Raw genomic sequence first — 22,034 nt, forward strand, 5'->3', positions numbered from 1 at the left:
GCTGAGAAACACTTAAAATCATGAATAAGATATTCAATGAAATGTGTCGATTCCCGTCAAGTGAAAAACAAACATAGACACGACTGAGATGAGAGCAAAGTTTTCTTAGCATGGAACGTTATTTGTTCTGTTTTGAAGGAATGAAAGACAATCAAACAACGTTAAATTTAGATTGCAGATTATGAATTCTGAATAAAACTCAATAGATGTATCTTCAAATATGCTTGTCTGTGGATGCGTCTTATGGCATATTCAGTTTTTATTGGATTTAAATTGAACTAGAAAGGAAAAAGAAACATCCATTAAACCCACTTTGAGTTACACCAAGTAACATTTAATTGTAATGTCCTACTCCGTCTCCCCAATCTCCCTAAGGAAAAACAAGTGTTTGCGACCTACGGTTTCTATTAGTTGGTGGTATCATTTATACAACAGGCAAGGTTGTTTTCACAACATCCATCTCATAACTCTGTAAATACAAGCTTACAAAAACTTGAAAAGCATGCTGGCGAGGGATGATTTTAATTGTCACTCTTCCCAGCTCAATAAGTTATTCACACAAGTCACCTCCTTTTTTCAATTCTTATATTTTATTACACACTGATAAAGTCTTTGAGTAGAAAAACAAAACAAAACAAAAAAAAAACAAAAATATACACCACCTTGGAGGAAGTTTCAGCTGGTTATGAACTTCTCTTGCGTATTTCTGATAAGAATGTCTGTCTCCTACGCTTAGCAATTGCTGTCAAGAATGGTACATTTCCTGTGTTATAAAGCATGAACTATACTGTTTCAACAATTTTAAATATGATGATGACAAGAGAGGGAAAAACATGACTTCTCCTTCAATTAGATAACTGTGACAGCTTTTTCAAATTCTACAGGGAGGTTTTCCATCAGATAGTTAATTTTGAAGAACCTACTTTAAATAAGTACCAGATTCTTAGCTTGTATGCAATATGAAAATTGCAACGTCATCTATATCAACAAGACTAACATCTATTGTAAGCACAACTGAAATACCTTTGGCATCTTTATCCCTTGATAGATTTAGTCCTTTCTGAGCATTTTGCGCTTTGCTGACCTGAAAACAACAAGCAAAAAATTCATATGCAACTACTAAGTTGTTTCAAAAAATACAGACATAAGTATTTTGATTCGAGGGGAGAGGAAAAACATCGGATAAGCATAGCAAACGGACTTACCGCAGTAAATAACTTGATCACTGAAATTTGATGCTGCACACGAGAAATAGGAATTGATTAGTACAAGGCACAAAGTTAATAAATCCAATTACATTTTATAAGAATTACTTAATTAGGATAACACAACAATACCTCCTTTAGTATCAACATTCAGAAGAAACTTGTCTTGTGAGTCTAAATGTGCAGGTAGCTTTGCATGGCCCTTCTCCCGCTCCTGTTAAACTTACCGATTTTAAATTAGAATGACCAACTATAAACATGTCATTTACCTCCAAGCAGAATGATAGAAAAACAACCAGAAAGTTAACAACAAATTACCATATGTTTGTCCTTCTTGGCCTCCTCTTTGGCCTTTCTTTCGCTTAGCACTTCAGCAAGTTTCATAGCAACTAGCTCCTTGTTCCCTGACAAAACATGGCCCTGCATTGAGATTAAACCTTAAACAAGTTCTTTCACCAAGATGAAACTCGAAAATATCAAGCTTCTTAATCCTTACCAATTCAGGGTCTGCAACTTTCTTCCTAATGATTGTGCTGAAAGCCATCTTAAACGCTTTACAACCATCAGTGAACATTGTAATTCCTGGCTCTATATTTTCGTCTTCGTCATCAGAATCCCCTTTCACCTTATCATCAGCATATGAACCATTTTCACCTTCCTCTCCACTAGACTCCCCATATGAAGCTGCCACTTCATTATTAACAGGCCTTCGATCTACATGTGAAGCTTTTCGCTTATGCGCAGGCTCCTCGTGCTCTTCCTCCTCCTCGTCATCATCTGAGTTGTACTGTCTCGCCCTTTTACGAAATACTTTTTGCATTTGCTTGTCTACCCTAACTTTTTTATCAGCACTACCCCAAAACACTTTCCCCCTACCCTTTTCCCCTTATCATTTTTGTTAACACGGTCCTTCCGCCTCGTTGGAACTCTCCTTGTGGTTACCATATCAGTTTCTACAGACATGGAAAAATACTGGGAAAGCGCTTTATCTTCTTCCTAACTACAATAAAACAATTATAACCTACTGTTAAGATTCTACAGACATCAAATAATGTCATAATAATCATGAAAAGACATTAACAGATTTTAAAAAACTAGGGTTTCTCAATTATCAAAACCCTAATTAAAACTACAGATTCGAAAATTCTAAAGAAACATAAAATAGAAGACGAATTGATGCAGTAGAGATGCTGAAACAAAAAGATAGGTACGTTGTATTTAGAAGTTCAGTAATAGTGGTGGCGGTCTGGGAAGAGTTAAATGGTTTTGATACCTTGAGAGAAAGAGGCGATGGAAGAAGGGATGAGAGTTTTGTGCTAAGAAGAGAGGTTTAACCAGGATTTTTATGGATCGTTGGATTAAAGTGAAAAATACGCTGTTTTTTAGCGTTGGTAAGAGGTAACCAAATTACGCAAATGAATGATGATTTAAATGATTCTGCTTCTATTTCATTAATGTTTATGGGTTTTGCTTGTAATCTCTAATGGACGGCTGGGTTCGGTGGAATAACTAGAAAATGACATGTCTTGCATTGAAAAGGTGAAGAACACCTATTTTTCACCTTTATTTCTTGTTAACAATTACGGTAGTTATACATGGAAGAAACCACTAAAGCTCACCCGAAGCTCAGATTTTTATGGTTTATCAATAAGTTACAGTGAGGCTATAAAGTAAGGAACTGTTGTAGATACTTACACTGCAAACAACATATTAAGTGGGTATTCAAAATGCAAGAAAATAAACTTAGCTCGACAACTGTTCGAAGAAATTACCCAAAGAGATATTGTTTCTTGGAATTCAATAATAACTGGATATGTAAATCTTGGAAAGAATAATATAAGTTGGGAGCTCTTTAAAGCCAAGATGGATTTAGTTATGATCAGTTTACATTTGGAAGCATTTTGAAGGGAATTGCTTGGATTAATGATTTAAAGGCCGGGAAACAAGTTCACTCTATGATTATTAAGATGGGTTACGAGTGGAATGTATTCTCAGCTAGTGCGCTTTTAGATATGTATTCAAAATGCAAAAGGATTCAAGATCTTTATCTAGTGTTTGAGTGCATACCTGAACCAAATTTTGTCTCTTGGAACGCATTGATAACAGGATATGCACAAATAGGTGATCGTGAGACTGCATTCTTTCTATTTTATCGTATGGAGAGACATGTTATTGGACCTTATGATGTTACATTTTCTAGCCTCCTGACGCTGCTTGATGATCCTAAGCTCTATAAAGTAACGATGCAAATCCATGACGAGATGATAAAATATGGTCGATTAATTGATATTGCAGTACGCAATGCAACCATTACTTCATACTCTGAGTGTGGGTCCATTGAAGATTCGCGAAACATATTTGAAGATGAGGATGGTATCCGAGATTTGGTCACATGGAATTCCATGCTAGCAGCTTACGTGGTTCACGATTACAAGTCCTTTGTAGTTGAATTTTTTGTTGATATGCAAAGATATGGGATTTAATAAGACATGTACACATACAGTAGTATTCTTAGTGCTTGTTTTGGACTGCAATTCTTAGTGCATATCTATGGAAGATGCAATAAAATACTTTGACAACATGGAGCTCAAGGACAATGTGTCTTGGAATTCAATCCTGACTGGATTCTCATAGAATGGGTTGAGTGAAGATGCTCTGAAGTTCTTTGGATGGATGCGATCCAGGCCTCTTTAGTTGACCAATTTGCCTTTTCGGCTGTCATCCGATCTTGTTCAAATTTGGTCACTTTACAACTAGGTCAGTAAATTCATGTCTTAGTCCTTAAATCAGGATTTGAGTCTGATAACTTTGTATCAAGCTCACTCATATTAATGTACTCCAAGTGTGGGGTCGTTGAAGATACAAGGAAATCCTTCAATGCAACTCCAAGATGTAGCACAATCACGTGGAACTCAATTATATTTGGCTATGCACAACATGGACAAGGTAATATCGCTCTTGATATCTTCTTGGAGATGAATGAAAAGAATGTAAAACCAAATCACATAACCTTCGTATCAGTTCTCACTGCATGTACTCACATTGGTTTGGTGGAAAAAGGTTGGAGATATCTAAACAATAGGGAACCTAAATATGGTATTCGACCTAGAATGAAGCATTTTGCATGTGGAGTTGACCTGTTGGGACGCGCTGGACATGTCAGAGAAGCAAAAAAGTTAATTGAGTCTATACCATTTGAAGCTGATGCAACGGTGTTGAAGACCCTGTGGGGTGGTTGTAGGCTACATGGTGACATAGAATTGGATACTAAGATAGCGAAACACTTGCTAATCTTGGAGCCTGATGAGCACTGCACATATTTCCTTCTCTCTAGAATGTATGGTCATCTGGGAAGTTGGGAGGAAAAGGTTTCTATAAAGAGGTTGATGAAGGATAGAATGGTGAAGAAGGTTCCTGGTTGGAGTTGGATTAAAGTGAAAAACGAGGTTCATTCTTTCAATGCTGAAGATCGGTCATATCCTCAACATGAAGAGGTCTACCAAAGATTGGAAGAACAAATGGAAGAAATTAGGTGGTTGTACGATGGTGAAGATGGGGAATTTTTAAACACATGATTTTGATTATGCTGTTCAACCTTGAAGACTTGTACTAGCAAACAATTTTTGTTGGAATATCGACATGAAAATTAACGCTTATCAACCTTTCAAAAAAAACAAAAAAAAACATGTCAGTCTCAGGGTAAAAGACACTCAACTATTCTTATGAGAGACATTTTATGGGGTTGCGCTAGAGAAAAAGCGGAAGCATATCTAAAGAGTATGGGGGTTTGGTCTTGAGATGTCTCAGGATCACCAACCAGGCACTGTTGGAAAAATGGACATGGAGTTTCCAAAAAGAGAGAGCATACACTTTGGAGAAGGGCCTTTCATGAGAAAATGGAAAGGCAAATAGGTGATATTTGGGTGGAAGATTCTCCAAAACCTCAAGGAAGAAGCTTGTGGAAAGGAATTCAAAAGCACGGGACTAAAGACTTCAACAACCAACACAGGCGATGATGGCTCATCTATATACTTCTGGTTATATAAGTGGGCAACAACTGGTAACTTGGCAGTCAACAAAAAGGCAAAAATTAAGGAACAAATTGTCAACTCTTGCTGGAACATTTTATACAAGAAAAATCCAACATCTGTGGAACTAGTGGACATTGCTAACTTGGTGAGAGTGACTCCTCCAGTCTCATCTCACAATGAATATTCAGTAGTATGCAACACAACTACTTCTTTCAATGTAAAATCCGCTTATGATTGGATATAACATGTACCACCAAATACCTTTTCGGAAAAAAAGAACAAGAAAAAGAACAAGAACAAGATAAATATCCTGCAGACTATCTTTTTATCTCTAGCACATTAATGGAACATCTCAATGTTGATTAAAACTATGATATAAATACCTGAAACAGAAAGATTCAGACATGAATTTTTTTAACATGCCTATAACATGAAGATTCCCAATTCTCAAGGAATTTCGAGCCAAAAATATTACATGTACCAAATAGGGTCTAGAGTATAAGAAACCAATCTTCATCATCAGAACTCTCTTGCGCCATCCCGTCGGTATCATATGCCATACTCAAATCCTGAAGGACATACTAAAAGTATTTACAAAGTTCAAAGTTGTAAAAGTCCAACTAGCAAAGAAACAAAAAGTTCCCATTAACGATATTAATAAAACCTTCTTGATCCTTAAGAAGACTTTAAATGAAGTTAACACAAGAGATTTCACCTAATTAGATTACTCTCCTCTATCAACGAGTTTTCTTCTCACACAAAATGTTAAGCAGTATGTCAAGGGATGAGTTTTCAAAGAATATTATTTCTGAAATTAAAAAACTGTAATCCATCTCATGAACCGAACTCACTCTTAGTTGAAACCTAATGTTAGATAACATACTTTCTTATGCTTTACTAATATAGTAACTAGAAATGTGCAAACCTATGCGAAATGGTAATCATATATTTTCGAATATCTAAAAAATATTGAAATTTCGGTTTATGGATTTTGCATTGAGTACCAAAAGAAATACTGAAACATTGAGATAAAATATATCACATGTTCAATTACTATGTAAATATCTTATAATACATCTCGATGTTTGCAGAAAACTGTTTATAAAAAACATATCATAAATATAAAAACTAGACTGAACTCTATTAGGACCGGTGATGACTTGGGGTCCTTCCTGGGATCGGTCCTTATTACTGGTGATCGATCCTAAAACTAAGATTTGTCATGGGATCGGTCCTCAATCCACTTTCAACTACGAAAACAAGTGCAGCAAGTCCCCTTCCTTAAATTATGTTTGTGAAATTACTTTCAGACATAGTTACAAGGTTCGAATTCATCTGAAAGTTTAGTACATTTAATAACAACAAGTTACCAACTAGTGTAATGTCGATTCATGAAATCCAAAGATAAGCTATAATTCGTGACTCCATATACTCAAGTTGCATGAATTAAGTAGTATATCATTCCTCGATACTTTGGTCATAGTAATGACCAACTCATCAATACCGTAGTCAATTAAAACACCTTATTCTGTATGTTATGTTTTTAATAAATACTGACTTGAAAGAACAAATATATAATTGTAACAAGTCAATTATGTTGTTACTAACCTCGAACTGACAGATGATGTTTTATTTGACGCCGATACGTCTTCAGGTTCTTCACGAGTAACAAGAACATGTCTCAACACTTTCAATGTTCCTGATTTAACCTAACGAAATTGACTCTAGTTATTAAATCAAGCAGCTTCGAGTTTTGGAACTGTATTTGGAAACCAAACTTGACATTCCAACGCTTGTGGGTTTAACCGAGCAATGGTCTAACAAGGAAGTTAAATAGATGGGTGTGAAACACGAATGAAAAATTGAACATCACATGAAAACATCAAATTTGAAGAACCTTAATCGAGGTAATAACAATGATTAGTCTTTCCTTTTGAACTCGTTTATATATATCTATCCATCCATCAAGTGTAGCAAAAGTCAAAGAATTCAGTAGATGATCATGATTTGAAGAAGATCATATCACAAATCATCTTCTTGCTAAATCTAGTGATATAACGGCTTACAAGCACTTGCTTTCCTATAACTCGAAACTAAGCTTGAGAGAAAAACATAAGTGTTAATGAAAATTTCATGGCTTGGAAATTCATTCTTGAGTTTCTAAGGTTTTATTATGATGTTCAATCACTTGACTTCATAAATTATCAACTAATTTTGTGAATCAGTAAGCTCGTAGAACTCAAATATAAGGCAAATAAAGTCTTTGAGTTCGCAAACCTAATACGGTGAACCCGCAAACCTATTCTAGAGAAATTCTCTTATATGTCTTTGAGTCTGGGACCTACAGAAGAAAAACTTCTCCTAAGATTGAATGTCAGTTGAGTTCGCGAACCTATATAAGTGATTTCGTGAACCTAGTACAAGAAAATTCTCCCGAGACCTGAGAGCATTTGAGTTTGCGAACCTAACAAAATTTTGTGCCCAGGAGACTTTTGAATATTTGAGTTTGTGAACCTAAAGTGGTGAGTTCCCGAACCTAACAATAATAATATTCTCATGTAGCCTTTTTGCATTTAGGTTTGTGAACCTACCTATTTGAGTTTTTGAACCTATAAAGGCGAAGTTTTATACTTTTCTTTGGTTCATGGGCTTGACGAATTTTATTGGTTATGAACCTAAAAACTTAATGAGCCAGTCCAAAACTCTACTATCTTTTGGCTCATTGGTTCTTCTTCTTTAGATTTCAAGGCAAACTTTCTACATGCTTGCAAATTGTTAAATCTTAGCTAATTCATTTGGTTATAAAATGTTTAGTTTTTTTCTTCTTGAAATTTTGCATTTATCTTTGGTAGTAATTCTTTTCATAGAACTTGAGCTAACAATTGTCTACCATTTCAAACCATTTATGTCACTACACACGAGCTGCTCGGTGTAATTAGATTTGAAGCTTGTTATGGAGCTTACAGTTCAGAGGCCATCCATATTTGATTTGGGACACTGAAGAAGTTGGATCCTAAACCCCTGGAATATCATCCCTATTTGAAGGAAAATTTGTTTTCCATTTGTAATACTTTGTATAGGTCGAGGTTAGTAACCGCTAAAACTAATCGAGCTGCTGATATTCTTGCTCTTGCCGGTTCGCATCATAACCAAATTTTATAAAGTCTTTTCTCTATTTTAATACATTGTAAAGGGTTGAAATTAGTCATTGCTATAGATAAACTAATCAAACTGCTGATTTACTTGCCGGTTTACATCATAACCAAAGTTTTGTGAGATCGGGTTGGTGGCAGTTTAGTCCTGACTCCTGAGTTTGAGCAGATTTTGGTAAATGATGAGAATAGGAAAGTGTATGTTTGTTGGGTTACGCCTTGGGCCTTGAGGTTTTTTTGGTTAGGTTTTCTAGCCCAGCTGAATGTATCAAAACAAAAACAAAAGAACGATTTTTTGGGGACCATGGTTTTTCTTGGGGACCATGGTTTTATTTTGGGTAAAGACATTAGAAGTAAATCTAGGTCACCCCTTATTTAGATATTTATATTAATACCTAAATTATCCTCCTGGTTAATTTTGGGTGATAATTAGTTAGTGTTAATAATAGTTAGTGTAATGATTAGTGAGATGATTAAGTTAAAGATAATTTGTGAGATTAAAAAATCAGATGGTTTTTTTTTTCAAAGAAGTAGAATTATTGAGAGAGTAAAGTTAGAGAAGATGAAGAAGGAAAATATGAAAAATGATGGATTTTACTAACCACAACCGGAGGAAGGGTATTTGGGTACCCACGTATGCTTCAAACTTAGATAATGTTGGTTGAATTGTTCCAAACTTTCAAAAAAATGAAATTTTTTATGTAGATTTGGGCCAGTTCGGTTACCATATGTCAAGAACAAGTAACCGAACACACCTGAAAGTGTAGTTCAGTTACGTTTTCCAAACACGCAGGTTACCGAACTCGCTCGTTAATGGAGGTTTTGGTCGTACAGTGTAATGTTCGGTTACCTAGGATAAAATGGTAGGTAACCGAACTTTGAACTTAACAATTTATTTGGGTACATCTTGTGTGTTCGGTTAGTTCGCAAACTTCAACGCAACCAAGTTCCCAACCGAACTGCAGGTTAAAAGTAACCTAGTGTTAGAAGTTCGGTTGGTTCGTAAACTTCAACATATTTTGCGAATCAACCGAACTGGGCTTATATATGCATATATACAATTAGGCAAACGTTCGGTTACTACGAAATTTAGTTCTTGGCGAATTAGGTAGAGTTCGATTACGAAGTTTCAAAGGTAGAGTTCGATTACGAAGAAAACTTAACATTTTTGCGAACGAACCGAACTTTTGGACTTCTCATGATTTTCGTAAACTAAAGCTCGGTGATATCCTTATTTTGCGAAGGAACCGAACTTATGGACTTGTGTTGTTCTAATACAAGGAGTTCGGTTAAAAGTATTTTTTGCGAATCAAATCAATTCGTGATAACCGAACTTTTCTCTGAAGAAAAAAACCTCCATTAAACCTCTCTACAACTTCCATTTTCAACTCATTTTGATGATTACTTCTCATTTATTCAACCAAAAACGAATGACAAGTAATGGGTTTGTGAGAATATCTTTGTTAATGTTTTAAATTAGCCTATATATATAGTGGTGGTGGTGGTTGGTGGTGGTGGTAATCGGTGGTTGGTGGTGGTGATAATCAGAGGTGGTGGTGGTGGTAATCGACTGTGGTGGGCGGTGATGGTGGTGGTAATCGGTGGTGGGTGGTGGTGATAATCGGAGGTGGTAACCGGCGGTGGTGGAAGATGAATGTGGGAGGAGGTGGTGGTTATATATATATATATAGATAGCTATTGACTTGGTTTTAAATTAAATTAGATTAAGGGTAGGTTACTCATTTCAATGCTTTAGAACACCCCTTATAACTATATGGAAGGTAGCTTGATAAAACCATGGTCCCCTCAAAAAAAACATGTACCGGGTCCCTAAAAAATCGTGCAAACAAAAACAAATTTGTTCATACAAATCAAAAAGAGTTCTTATGGTTTCCGAAGCGGTGAATCCCTGAATCTTTATATATCGTGCTTCATAGACACCACTTAGTTTCCTACTCGAAAATCTGTAAACTAGGGTTCTTAAATCAATCAAAATATCAAAGTCAGGCATTAATAATAACAGGGTTTAATTTCATATTTTGGATTAAGATTCTTCTTTGGTTTGGATTAAGATTCTTCTCTGGTTTCTTTAATGGGAAGAGAAAGGAGCGTCGTCTCGCGGCCTTAAACGCAACTGATCGAAGAGTAAAGCTAGATCTCTTTGCGGAACCCTCTGGTAATCTACTTATTTGTTCTTTTTAGGGTTCCGTTGCTGCTTAGTTTGGTTTTAGATTTACAAATTATTAACGAACACTTAAACCCCTAGAGATATTCGAATCTATGTTTTTCTTTCGTAATTCCTTTTTTGTCTATAAGCATCTGATTAACTGTTCTAATCAGTTCTCCATGGTAAAGCCTAACATGAGAATCAATACTTAATTCCTCATACTAGACCTTGCAAAAAAAATTCTCGGGGAATAAATTTTTGGATAACCTAATTGCCACAACTCAGCCACTTCTTTTATTGAGAGCTTAAGTGTTTCCAATGGGATTGTGGAGCTTATAGTGGTTTCATTAATGCATAGAGTTCCTTAACATTTTGTAGGAGATTTGGGAGCCTCCTCTGGAAATGACGAAGTTGATGATGGTGTTGACAAGAGTGCTGGAGATACAAATCTAACATCTTCTTCAGGTGGGTTCCCTCATTTTTTGCATGAAAGGACTATGTAGAGACGACATGCCTGAACAACATTATTTTGGTGGAAATATTGTACAAGAAAATGTTTTGTTCCCCGAGAATTTGGTTTTTCATAATGTAGGATGGCTGAGGTCTTGGGAACATTCAATGCTCAGATCAAGTTGGGCTGGACCACAGTGAAATATATTGAATGACTCCCAACCTGTTAAGCCGTTTCTACAGCATCTAAGCGTTCTGGAGGTCTCAGCAGGATAAATTTTTCTTTCTCGGTTCGTATGTCTTTGTCTTTATTTGATTTGTGCTTCTAACCGTTTCTCTTTATTGTGTTCAGGTGGTCAAGTTCAAAGGGATGCTAAGATTTCTATATTTAGAATGCAATTATAGATTCACTCAGCCACTAATTTGTTATTAAAATTGATTATGGCGACGTATATATTGCCTGTTATTGTCACATCTGTTTGTGTGAGCAATATTATCATTGTCTTCGTTCACTTATACTGTTATTGGTTGGAAGTATGGCATCTGACAAGCTGATATTTGTTTTCAGGCAAACATCAGGACAATCCTTTGCTGTTATTTGGGCAATATAGTGACGATGAATTAAATGATGAGGAGAATAAGAGGCCCAAGCATGACGTTTCAGAGAGTTCTTCTATCGAACAAAAGTCCCAGGTGCTCCTATTTATTCCTATGTTGACGTTTATGCTTAGGAACTGCTCATGCTTTTGAGGTTGAAGCCTATCTTGCATAAGCTAACATATGTCTGTTTGTATCGTCCACTTATCTTTTTGTTTGGTCTTTGTGATAGACACATTTTTGTGTCTAATTTGTCTCGATTCTATATATTGATAGTGCTCATTTTTGTACTTATTATGGTGTTTTATGTGTAGGTATTTTTATCCAATAAACATTTTTGGAAAAATCGGCTCAAAAAGTTGTCGAAAAGCGCACCCGGGGACACTTGCTATTCGGACTCTCACTATGGATAAGGGGTACCCCAAATTACTAAGGGGCACCCTCAGGACACTCTCAAGGAAGCTTCTATTCGCACCCCTGCTCTGGATAGGGGTCACCTCTTCTTCACAATTCAAATGAAGCTTTTTGGCGGGAAGCTGTTGCAGCAACGAAGCTGGAGATCGAATTTTGAGCGATTTATAAGGATATTCAATGGCTTATTTTCGTTGGACTGGACCTGTGATAGCATAACAGGGTCACTGTGATTGATTGGACCCAACCAATTGGGCTAGATAGGCCGGGAGAAGCAAACAGAGGAGGTGAAGTTTATCGGAGTTGTTATCGTCTTTTGGGTGAGATTATGTCGGAGTTTGACGTGGAGATGGATTGGGATTATCTTGATTCAACGAAACAGGGTTGGTAATCCCTTTAGATTCGAAAATAGAGGAGGAAATCATCGAGTTGGCTGGCTAAAACAGGAAGTTCCGTGTATTCTCGGATATTTTGGTTTATGTATGGAAGTACCAGAGGATTTTACGTTATGAATTGAGTCCTTGTTCAGTCTACAGGGAGTACTTGAGAGTTTGGAGAACCAAGTTGACGCGTAGATAAGCTTGGAAGGGAAAGAAATCCCGAGACTTGAGGTGGAGAAAAAGATAAGAATAACCGAGGATTTCTTGAGATTCAATCGAGTTGTTGGCTATAAAAAGGTTGCTTCAAGTCACAGAGAGGGGCAAACGACTTTAGAGGAGGTTTAGAAGAGAACAGAGACCTAAAATCACGAATTGGAGTTTTATTTCTGCTGGTGCTGCTGAAGAACACGAAGAACATCAACCCACGCCCAACTGTCGCAGAACACTGTCGTTGTTCTACAACACTTCGCTTCTATCGTTACTGTAGAAGTCTTATTCCTTTTGTTTCTCTTGTAACAGTCGATCTGCAACACATATAAACGTTGCGATTGAACTGTTTTACTCCCTTTGAGTCTCTTCACTTTTGAAAACACCTTTTGAGCAATGAAAAAATATTTTGAACCTGTTTTTGATATGAGGAGCTAAACCCCATTGCTGAGGCGATAGAGGAAGCTATTTTTCCAATAAAGAGTGGTATTTTCTATTTATCTTATTTATTACAATTATTTATATGATTATTTGCCTTGTTTGAGAATTGTTTTAATGATTTTTATTCAACAATTGTGATTTACATTGATGGTATATGCTTGGACTTAGGTTTTTGATATCCCATGCTTCTGATTTACACTTGTTATTTTAAAAATCTACTTGTTGCAACATCTTAGAATCAAATTAAACGAAAAAATTGATATAAATATAAATATTGGATTTAAATCACTTTGAACTTGGAAAATAGTAGAATCTTAGCCTCGGTGTTCTTTTAATATTGATAACAACATCATATTTGTTTGAGTTTTCTATTTTTGTTTTAGAATTTAAGTCTATATTTTATCCTTCGCAAGTCTGAGAATCGAACTACTTTTATCACTATCTACAACCACATCACTTTGGTCTGTCACTTCTTCCAGCCTTAAGTCATCGAGAGTAGATGCGTTCCGTTTCTTGTTGCATATGGTGATTATGTTGAGAACTGGGTTACACTAGTCCAGAAGGGGCTATAAATAACAGATGAAGTCTGTTATAAAATAGGATTTATCACGATTTTCGTTTGTTATCGAACCGTTATTTATTTTGTGTGACTTTTTGTAAATAACAAATAGAAAACGTTATTAAGTATGACGAGTAAATTTCTGACTTAAAGTCAAGCTCAAAATCTGTTATTAAGAATCACAGTTATTGTATGTAAAATACAATAACGGTTGATGGACGTCATAAAGAAATAATGGTATTATATGAAAAATATAATAATTTTTATTTTATTGGCCCTGATACATAAATTCCGTTTAGATTTACATTTGTTGCATCTCATTCAAATTCATATATTAAGTATCTGAAACTGATTTTGGAATGTGATAGTGACACAAATTACAATTTCAAAATGAATCCAAAATAAACTTTATATTATTTTATTCAAGAAATTAGAGTATTTGATTACAAACTGAAAGATAAAATAATAGAAACTCCAACTTAAATACTGAAAATCAAAATCGTAATTAATCCGGTGTCACCTTTCCACATTTCCCACTCCCATAATTCTTTAACAGATGGATCTCCATTAGAACAATTAACATTGTCTGTGCTACTTTCATAAGAAATTATGTCCAGAAATATGATGCCGCTTCAAATTACCAAACCTTGTATGAACATGCCCACATAGGTAGGCTGATAAAGAATGTTTCAGAAATACCTCTTTCAATGTCTTCCCAGAATCTGTGGCAGCTGAGAATGAGAGCGCTAAGTGACCAAAGGAAACTTTAGCAACCGGTGTAGCAGGCTCCTACAGAAATTGCATGCCACTTAATCATATCACCTCTTGAAACATATCTCCAAGTACTCCATCTATATCACCTAACATGGCACTTGTATACATAATTTCATCAATATCGGAGTCATACTCGTCACCGTTTGTCGGCTTTATAATCTATCAACATATGCACATCGTAGCATCCTCGCTGTAAGATGAATATGGAAATAGAGTGACTGAATCAGAACGAAAATTGGTGAACAAGAGAAGAACATCCTACTAGGAAATCTAAGACCAAGTGCAGAAGCAATTGAACAACTGAAGAATGAGAGATTGGAATGGTTACTGAAATGTGAAGGGTATACGAGGAATTAAATTTGGAACAATAAACAAAAGTAACTAGACTTTTTTTTCAAACTGAAATAACCTGAGGATCAAAGCATTACCCCCGCAGAAAATGAAAATTAAGGCCATAATTACGACATAAGTAAAAAAAATGACCTATACGAGCCTACACACTAATGAGGAATGCATTTCAGCTGAAATCATTTCCAGGCCCATAAACATGAGTGCCTGTAGGCATTCTAATTCGTGACAACATGCGTCCTTAACAAACCAAGGTTATTTGTAATCAAGTAATATTGGAAGAAAACAAATCTTAATGGTTATGTCTGATAAGAGACACCTACGCACAGTAATTTACAATTCACAAACCATTAAAATCAGGGAAGAATCAAGGATCTGTGTTAGAGCAACATGTACCTTTTGGATGTTGTTGTTGAGCGACACCGGCAGTTTTCCTGTTACTATCAGGCTCAATATTCATGGGTCTCGTTGAACAAAATTGACCATTAATTTTAGTAAATAAGAGGATGAACTCCTTTCATCATGGTCATTCACTTGGAAGAAGCATTACTGAAAAGTGAAAGCCACACTCAGATTTCCTTAGGATCCAAAATACATCCAATATTTCAATTACTGTCATTCACAAAGCTAAACATCAAAGGGAAAACAATTGTGGAAGCTTATAAAGGAACTCAAAAGGTTTAAAAGACAATGAAATGCAATTAATATACTCACAAACCTCAAAATTTGAACCTCTATCTAAATCACAACAACCGCATTCATATTAAGATTTGAAGAAAACTCACTTCTAATGTTGTTCACGCATAATCTAAGTTGCGTAATAAGCAACCACGTCTTGCTTTGGCTTAAATATAATTGCATTATCTTGAACTTTAGGATTCGTTGCAATCTGACATTCCAGCACAAGAGAAACAACTTCACATTTTAAAACAGTCCAACACCTGAAAAAACTCAAATTAATTACTACCTCAGTAACTAGTCCCCCACAAAACATGTAATATAGAGGAAGTAGTCTTACTTTTCTTGTATCTTTGGAATGATTTGTATCCATGATCCTGAAAAAGGATGAGGCCAAGGTTTTGGAATTCTCTTGAATTGGCATCAGACGACATATATGATGAAAGCATTGCCTTGAGTTTCATCTTTCCACCCCTAGCTGTGAATCTGAAAATTATCAATTTAAAACTTATATATTTCTAGATAAAACCACGATTAAAACTTCGAATTCTAAATCTTCTCAGATTGAAGACTAAAACAGAAGAGTCACTACAGACCCGGGAACACTAAAATCCTAACAAGGATGGAAAAAGCTAGATGTATCAAATGTATTAAAATCAAAGAACATCTCAAGAATCCCATACCATAGAAACCCCTAAAAGGAACATCTTTAACAATAATAATTCTATGTCAACTGTTTAAAAGGGGAAAAAAAATTTAGAAATCAATTTTACCTTGGTAAGCCCTTCCACATTACTGAAATCACGAAGAACAACTTGAGTCGATTCCGAACGTTTCTTCGTATAAAAGCTGTAACAAAAAACATAAATACATCAAAATCCCTAACAAATTTTCAAAAATAATTCCCAATTTCACTTAAAACCCTAGAATCTTTACAACAATCTATAAAATCGGATTTTTTAATGAAAACCCTATAAACTTACAAGAACATTAAATCTAATTAAATCTAAATTCAACAAGAGAAAACGAAGAAGAAGAATCATACGTGAAATAAAGGTTGAAAAAGATGGAGATCTCAATTTTCAGTTTCTGATTTTGTGGAGATGCAGAAGTTGGAGGAGAAGAGAGAGCCGCACAAAGGTTAGGGTTAGAAGGAAAAGAAATGGAACGAATCAAAATGTGAATAAAGAGCTAAAACTGGGCCTGTTGAAAGAAACTACTCCACTAGTGACCAATATAGGTCCAATATCGAACCAGCTGAAAGGCTCACGACAAATTAGGGGTGGGTCGCTACTGGCTAACCATTTTCAAACTTATAGTAATGTGGCATTACATGTGGCCAGCCACTCCAGGGTATGCAACGGAAGATTAATGGTGGGCTTATAAATATTAAGAATATATATCATATTTATTTCGTGATATAATGGCTTCTCGTTAAATCACACACCTAGTAAATTATCACGTTTGAGAATGACATCTTTTTTCGTTAAATGGTGGGACCTATTATTTTTATGTTATATGGCGGAATTTGTTGGTGAAACTCTATTCACGTAATTAATCTATCATTTAAAAACGTGATTGATAGGTCTTTCTGGACTAGTGTTACACGTAGATAGACATGTGCTGTATATGTGTAAGGTTTTTACAGTAGTTACATGAATTTCTGGAAATTCCTTGTATCTTAATTCTGAGTGATGATTCTGAATTGTACAGGAGCCTGTAAGTACAGAATGTGAGGATGCGGAAGAACATGCAGATGAGTCTGATGCTCTTCAGACCACCCTGGAGGAGTTGGAGAATGAATTTCTTTCTTCAGAAGCTCCCAAGGACTTGGATGGAGATGAAGTTAGAGAAAGTAGCGCTTCTTTGTCGGATGAAGCAGAGCCTACCACACAAATCCCTGATACCGGAAGCTCCTTAATGCAAATAAGTGGTGATGGAAGCTCTAGTTGGAAATTGGTGATGCATGAAGAGAGTGGTCAATATTATTACTGGAACACACCAACAGGGGAAACTTCATGGGAAGTACCCGGCGTTTTTGTTCAGAAATCTGAGACAGCTAAAGGGCAGAAAGTTCCTTCTGGTACTGAAGACGGGAGTGCTGCTATAGCCAATGTGTATACAAGCATTCCCGTCATTGTTGATTCTACAGCAAATATGACACGTGCTGCCGAGAAGTACGACAATGGGCACCAACTGAGCTGTGGAGGACATGAAAATGAAGATCAGGAAGCTCAAAATTTGGAACTAGAAGTTAGGAAAATGGAACCAAGAGGTATCTAGCTACTGATGTCATACAGATAAATAAAGAGAGCAAGATCGCTCCTTGTGTTTGTTTTTTTTTGTACTGATTAGTTTGTCATTTCAGATTCTGGGGTTCCAACTACCTCAAGTCATGATGAGAAGGATGACCACAAGAGGATAGCCAATGAACATGAAGTAGCTCTTTCAACTCGTCTTGTTGAGTACGGCAAAGGTTTGCTGGAGAGACTGAAAGCTGTAGAAAGGTACAATATTCTTATGCATGTTTTTGCCTTCTCATGTATTCTTTTGGAGGTCATGATTGCAATTTTTGTTTTGCTAGGAAGTAACTTTATGAAATCTCAATCTGTTTGTTCTTGAGTTGCCCTTGTAAACTCATCTGTGATGATGTTTTCTATTAGGTCAAACGACTACCACGATCAAGGGAAAGATCGGATACTGAAGTATATGCTGGAAATTGAGATTAGACTTTCTGATTTCAAATCATTAATGGATTGTGAATCTTCTCTGCTTCCATTTTGGGTACATTCTGAGGGGAAACTTCAAGCGCTTGAACAAGCCATTGGATATGAAATTTCTCAACTCACTAAATCTGAGCAGATGAGTGAAGTTGAGAGTGGACATACCGCGTTAGCAGAGATGAACAGTACATTACTACATAACGAGAAAGACGAAACTGAAGAGACCGCTGGATATCCTACTCAACATGTTGGCGGAAGTGATGTGAACATGAACAAAATCAAAGAGACTGCACATCCAACTGAGTTTGTTCTTGAACTCAAGCCGGACACTGACGAACAAATGGACATGGATGTGGATATGGAAGTTGATGATGAAATTACTGCAACTCATACAACTTCTGGTGATCTGTCAAATGGAGATCATATTGCTCATCCAGCTTCTCCTCTAGTGGAGTGCCCACATTCTGAGCATGAAGAAGGATTTAATGTCCCTCCTCCAGATGAAGATTGGATTCCTGCACCTCCACCTGATAATGAACCTATCCCTCCACCTCCACCTGATAATGAACCTATTCCTCCACCCCCACCAGATGAACCTACCCTTTCTTATACACCTCATCCACCATATCCCGAGAGTGTACCACCTTTCTCTTTCACAGAGCATTACAATTTCTCTTATCCTGTTTCCGGCTATGGGTATTACGGACCATCTGTTCCTCCAATTTCAAGCACTAACTATTGTACGCATACTGAAGGTAACCAGATCGATGTGTCGCAACCATCTCAATGTTATGAATCTGTGTCAAATCAGTTTTCTGAATGTGCTTCGATAATGGTTAATCCTGTCGAGCCTATTGTTTATTATGATCCAAGTGGAACGGTACCCACTATCACTAGCACTATCCAGCCTTCAAATGTGTATGCCGGATTAGGTGCTTCAAATTACGCGCATACAGCTGCGTCTGATCAATCTCATCAGGGAAGTGGAAAGTCTGAGTACACCTTACCAGTAAGAAGTGCTGAGCTTGATGTTTCCTCCTCCAGAAAGTCTGATATCGCGGCATTACAGATTCCACCTTGTTCTGCAACAGTCCAAGCCGCAGCCACTGTTGTGCTGAAAGATGATGAACCGGCAACCTCAGCAACTGTTACAGCACAGGCTGCCTTATCAACAGCTGCGTCTAAAGCTCAAACTAAAGGTATATTATCAGTAAGCAGATTTTAGCACACATAGATGGTTACAATCATATCAATGTCACCATTTAGTTTTCTAACGTGCCGAAAATGTGCTCCTGATTTATGATATCCTAAAACAGATACATACATTAAGCACAGGCTACCTATGCTTCCCTATTCATCTTCTCTCTTTAATTTCGCTGCCTGATTTTTACATCTGTCTGCTTCAGTTGCGCGTAGCAAGAAGAAAACAGTCGCAGTTGCAACTACATTGCGGTCTAATAAGAAGGTCCCCAGTCTAGTAGACAAGGTACGTTCTTACTATGATTTATCTTATACTCCCTCCGTCCCCAATATATAAGCGGAGAAGGAGTATTTTGTAGAATAAGAAAAAGTTTAGGGCCTGTTTGGTACAGTTTTGAAAAACAGTTTTCAAAAATAGTTTTTCACTGTTTTAAAAACATACCCTTTTTTCCTTGTTTTCATTTTCTAAAAATTGTTTGGTAAACTGTTTTTGAAAACAAGGAAAACCAACTAAATCGGATCAAATGTAAAGATTCGTCTAAGAGATAGTGATATTAGTCATGACTCACTTGCAGTCATTCCCTATCTCTTATTTTGTTCTGAAAAGAAGAAAAGAATAAAGAAAAGAAAAAAAGAGAAAACATAGAAAACAATAATTTGTTGTTTTCATTTTTTTGTTTTTAAAAACAGAAAACAGATATAAAACATTTTCTGAAAATGTCTTTACCAAACGCGTTTTCTCCTGTTTTCTGTTTTCTCTGTTTTTAAAAACAGAAAACTGTTTTTGAAAACTATACCAAACATGACCTTAGTTTTCATAAATTTTCTTATAATTAAAATTCCCTTTTTGTCTGACACAAAGTCACCAATTTGATTTCCAATTCCAAAACGTAAATAAATCCAGACAAAGTAATACCCCACTTGCTCTTCTCAACCACTAGCACTAAGCCCACTTCAAATGCTCCTTCTTTATGTCCTTAATTGTTTTCTTATACCTATCTAACATCGTCTTAGGATAAAGTTTCTCACATATTTTGTTATCAGTGGAAGGCTGCAAAAGAGGAGTTACACGAGGATGATGAAGATGAGCCCGAAAGTGCTTATGAGATGTTGGAGAAGAAGAAGCAAAGAGAAACAGAGGTGTGCATGAATGCAACTGTTCTACTTTCATCCTACTTATTATTGTGTTCCTACTTCTGTTGCATTTACAACTTTTCTTTGTAGGAATGGCGTGCACGTCAAATTGCCAGTGGAGAAGCTAAAGATAATGCTAATTTTCAGCCTTTGGGTGGTGATTGGTATGGTTCATTGATCTACCTAGATTCATAGTTTATTTTGTGTCACCTTGATCTGCTTTTCTACATATAAAATGATAAGACTAGTAATTTTGATGAATGTCTTTGGATGTATAAAGGTACACAATTGGTAATTTTGCTGAATGTCTTTCAACGAGTGCAAGTATTAGACTGGTTACTTTGATCAATGTTTTTCAAGTATTGGTAATTAATTAATACTTCAATATTATTTGGTGTTGTTGGCCGTCAAATGTTTTCAAGCTACTGAAATCATTCTGAGAAAATCCTTTTCTTTCCCATATTGATGAAAAAAAACATAATGAAAGTTCAAAATTTATAAATTATGAAGAGTATGACCGTAAAGAATAAGTTCTTCATAACCAATCTATGATATTCACCTTAATTTCTGTTTATTATATTGTGCAGGCGTGAACGGGTGAAGCGCAAGAAAGCGCTATCAAAGAAGGAAGCTGTGGAAACTGCAGCGCCTACGAATGGAAAGCAGCAGCCCGATTTAGTGGAACTTCTAAGGGATCTACCGTCTGGATGGCAGGTATATTAATTGTCAGTCTTTGTTTCTTTCGTCTGCACAAATAGTCACATAGTTAACTTTCTTTGAGGTTTCTATTATGATAACTATAATGATGAGTTTGCAAACTTAAAACCCCCTAGTATCAACAAGAAAAGGGAACTCTTGCGTTCAATATCAACAATATGAGCTAAACTGAGCCCGGATAAGAATTCACCCATGATTAATATCTCGTGAAGTCAGGAAAAATCTTTCCTAGTTTTCTTTAATGTCACTATTCTGCCTTAAGACATCTGTTTTCCTAGCATTATTTCACACATCTGTTTGTCAGACTTCATTATGCCTTAAGACATCCAATTCCTGTGTCGGTTGTTTCATTAATCATTGTGCTTTTTGCTTTTTCTAAATGCAGGCGTATTGGGATGTATCCTCAAAAGAGGTTTATTATGGAAACACTAATACGTCAGAGACTACCTGGATCAGACCTACCGCCTAAGGCATGCCAATTAGCTTCCACAATTTTGGAAGCTGTCAAGAATTTCTGATTTCCAGTTGTAAAAGACCCATTTTTCTTTTTGATACGTCGCCTAAAATTAGTGGAATCAATACCTGTGTCTTGTTACAGTCCGTTAGTAAATTGTATGAATATGTGTAGTCCAAGATCTTTGTATTTCTCGGGGTCTTGCCCCACCTTGATGTATACTACTAGGTTTTTTACTAATTTTTAAAGAAACTAAAATAAAGGCAATATGATTTACCTGTTCCTGGCATGGAACTGTTGTGTGTTTTTAAAAAATCAAATCGATTTAGGGTTTTAATGAACTAAATTAAAGTTGTCCTGCATTACCAACAAAGCCGGAGAGAAAGAAAATATGTTAAATGAGCAG

General features: G+C 36.1%; 4 protein-coding genes and 1 long non-coding RNA gene across 6 annotated transcripts; 4 read left to right on the plus strand and 1 right to left on the minus strand.

Annotated features, from left to right (window-relative positions):
- Positions 1–943: 943 nt before the first annotated feature.
- On the minus strand, positions 944–2,263 carry LOC113305486. Its single transcript, XM_026554516.1, has 7 exons — positions 2,179–2,263; positions 1,946–2,090; positions 1,702–1,870; positions 1,524–1,625; positions 1,338–1,419; positions 1,198–1,238; positions 944–1,084 (listed from the first exon to the last, which is right to left on the minus strand). Exons 1-7 carry the CDS (start codon positions 2,261–2,263, stop codon positions 944–946), a joined length of 765 nt encoding a protein of 254 aa, XP_026410301.1.
- Positions 2,264–4,036: 1,773 nt separating this feature from the next.
- On the plus strand, positions 4,037–4,780 carry LOC113305487 (putative pentatricopeptide repeat-containing protein At3g25970). The gene has a single exon (XM_026554517.1). The coding sequence runs from the start codon at positions 4,037–4,039 to the stop codon at positions 4,778–4,780; it is 744 nt and encodes a 247-aa protein (XP_026410302.1).
- Positions 4,781–10,250: 5,470 nt separating this feature from the next.
- LOC113302083 lies at positions 10,251–13,009 on the plus strand. 2 transcript variants are annotated; one of them, XR_003336647.1, is made up of 4 exons: positions 10,251–10,564; positions 10,934–11,488; positions 11,574–11,698; positions 11,917–13,009. It is a non-coding gene; the product is annotated as an uncharacterized LOC113302083 (long non-coding RNA). The 2 variants fall into 2 exon arrangements; XR_003336646.1 differs by having other exon boundaries at positions 10,934–11,698; positions 11,917–11,977.
- Positions 13,010–18,049: 5,040 nt separating this feature from the next.
- LOC113305488 (hyphal wall protein 1-like) lies at positions 18,050–19,348 on the plus strand. The gene has a single exon (XM_026554518.1). The coding sequence runs from the start codon at positions 18,050–18,052 to the stop codon at positions 19,346–19,348; it is 1,299 nt and encodes a 432-aa protein (XP_026410303.1).
- A 9-nt stretch (positions 19,349–19,357) lies between these two features.
- LOC113305489 lies at positions 19,358–21,739 on the plus strand. Its single transcript, XM_026554519.1, has 6 exons — positions 19,358–19,409; positions 19,530–19,609; positions 20,368–20,463; positions 20,548–20,621; positions 21,045–21,171; positions 21,560–21,739. The coding sequence occupies exons 1-6, from the start codon at positions 19,358–19,360 to the stop codon at positions 21,641–21,643; spliced, it is 513 nt and encodes a 170-aa protein (XP_026410304.1). The 3' UTR covers positions 21,644–21,739.
- The last annotated feature ends 295 nt before the right edge of the window (positions 21,740–22,034 follow it).

Source organism: Papaver somniferum, chromosome 8 (genome assembly GCF_003573695.1).
Source record: "Papaver somniferum cultivar HN1 chromosome 8, ASM357369v1, whole genome shotgun sequence".
Lineage (NCBI taxonomy): Eukaryota > Viridiplantae > Streptophyta > Magnoliopsida > Ranunculales > Papaveraceae > Papaver > Papaver somniferum.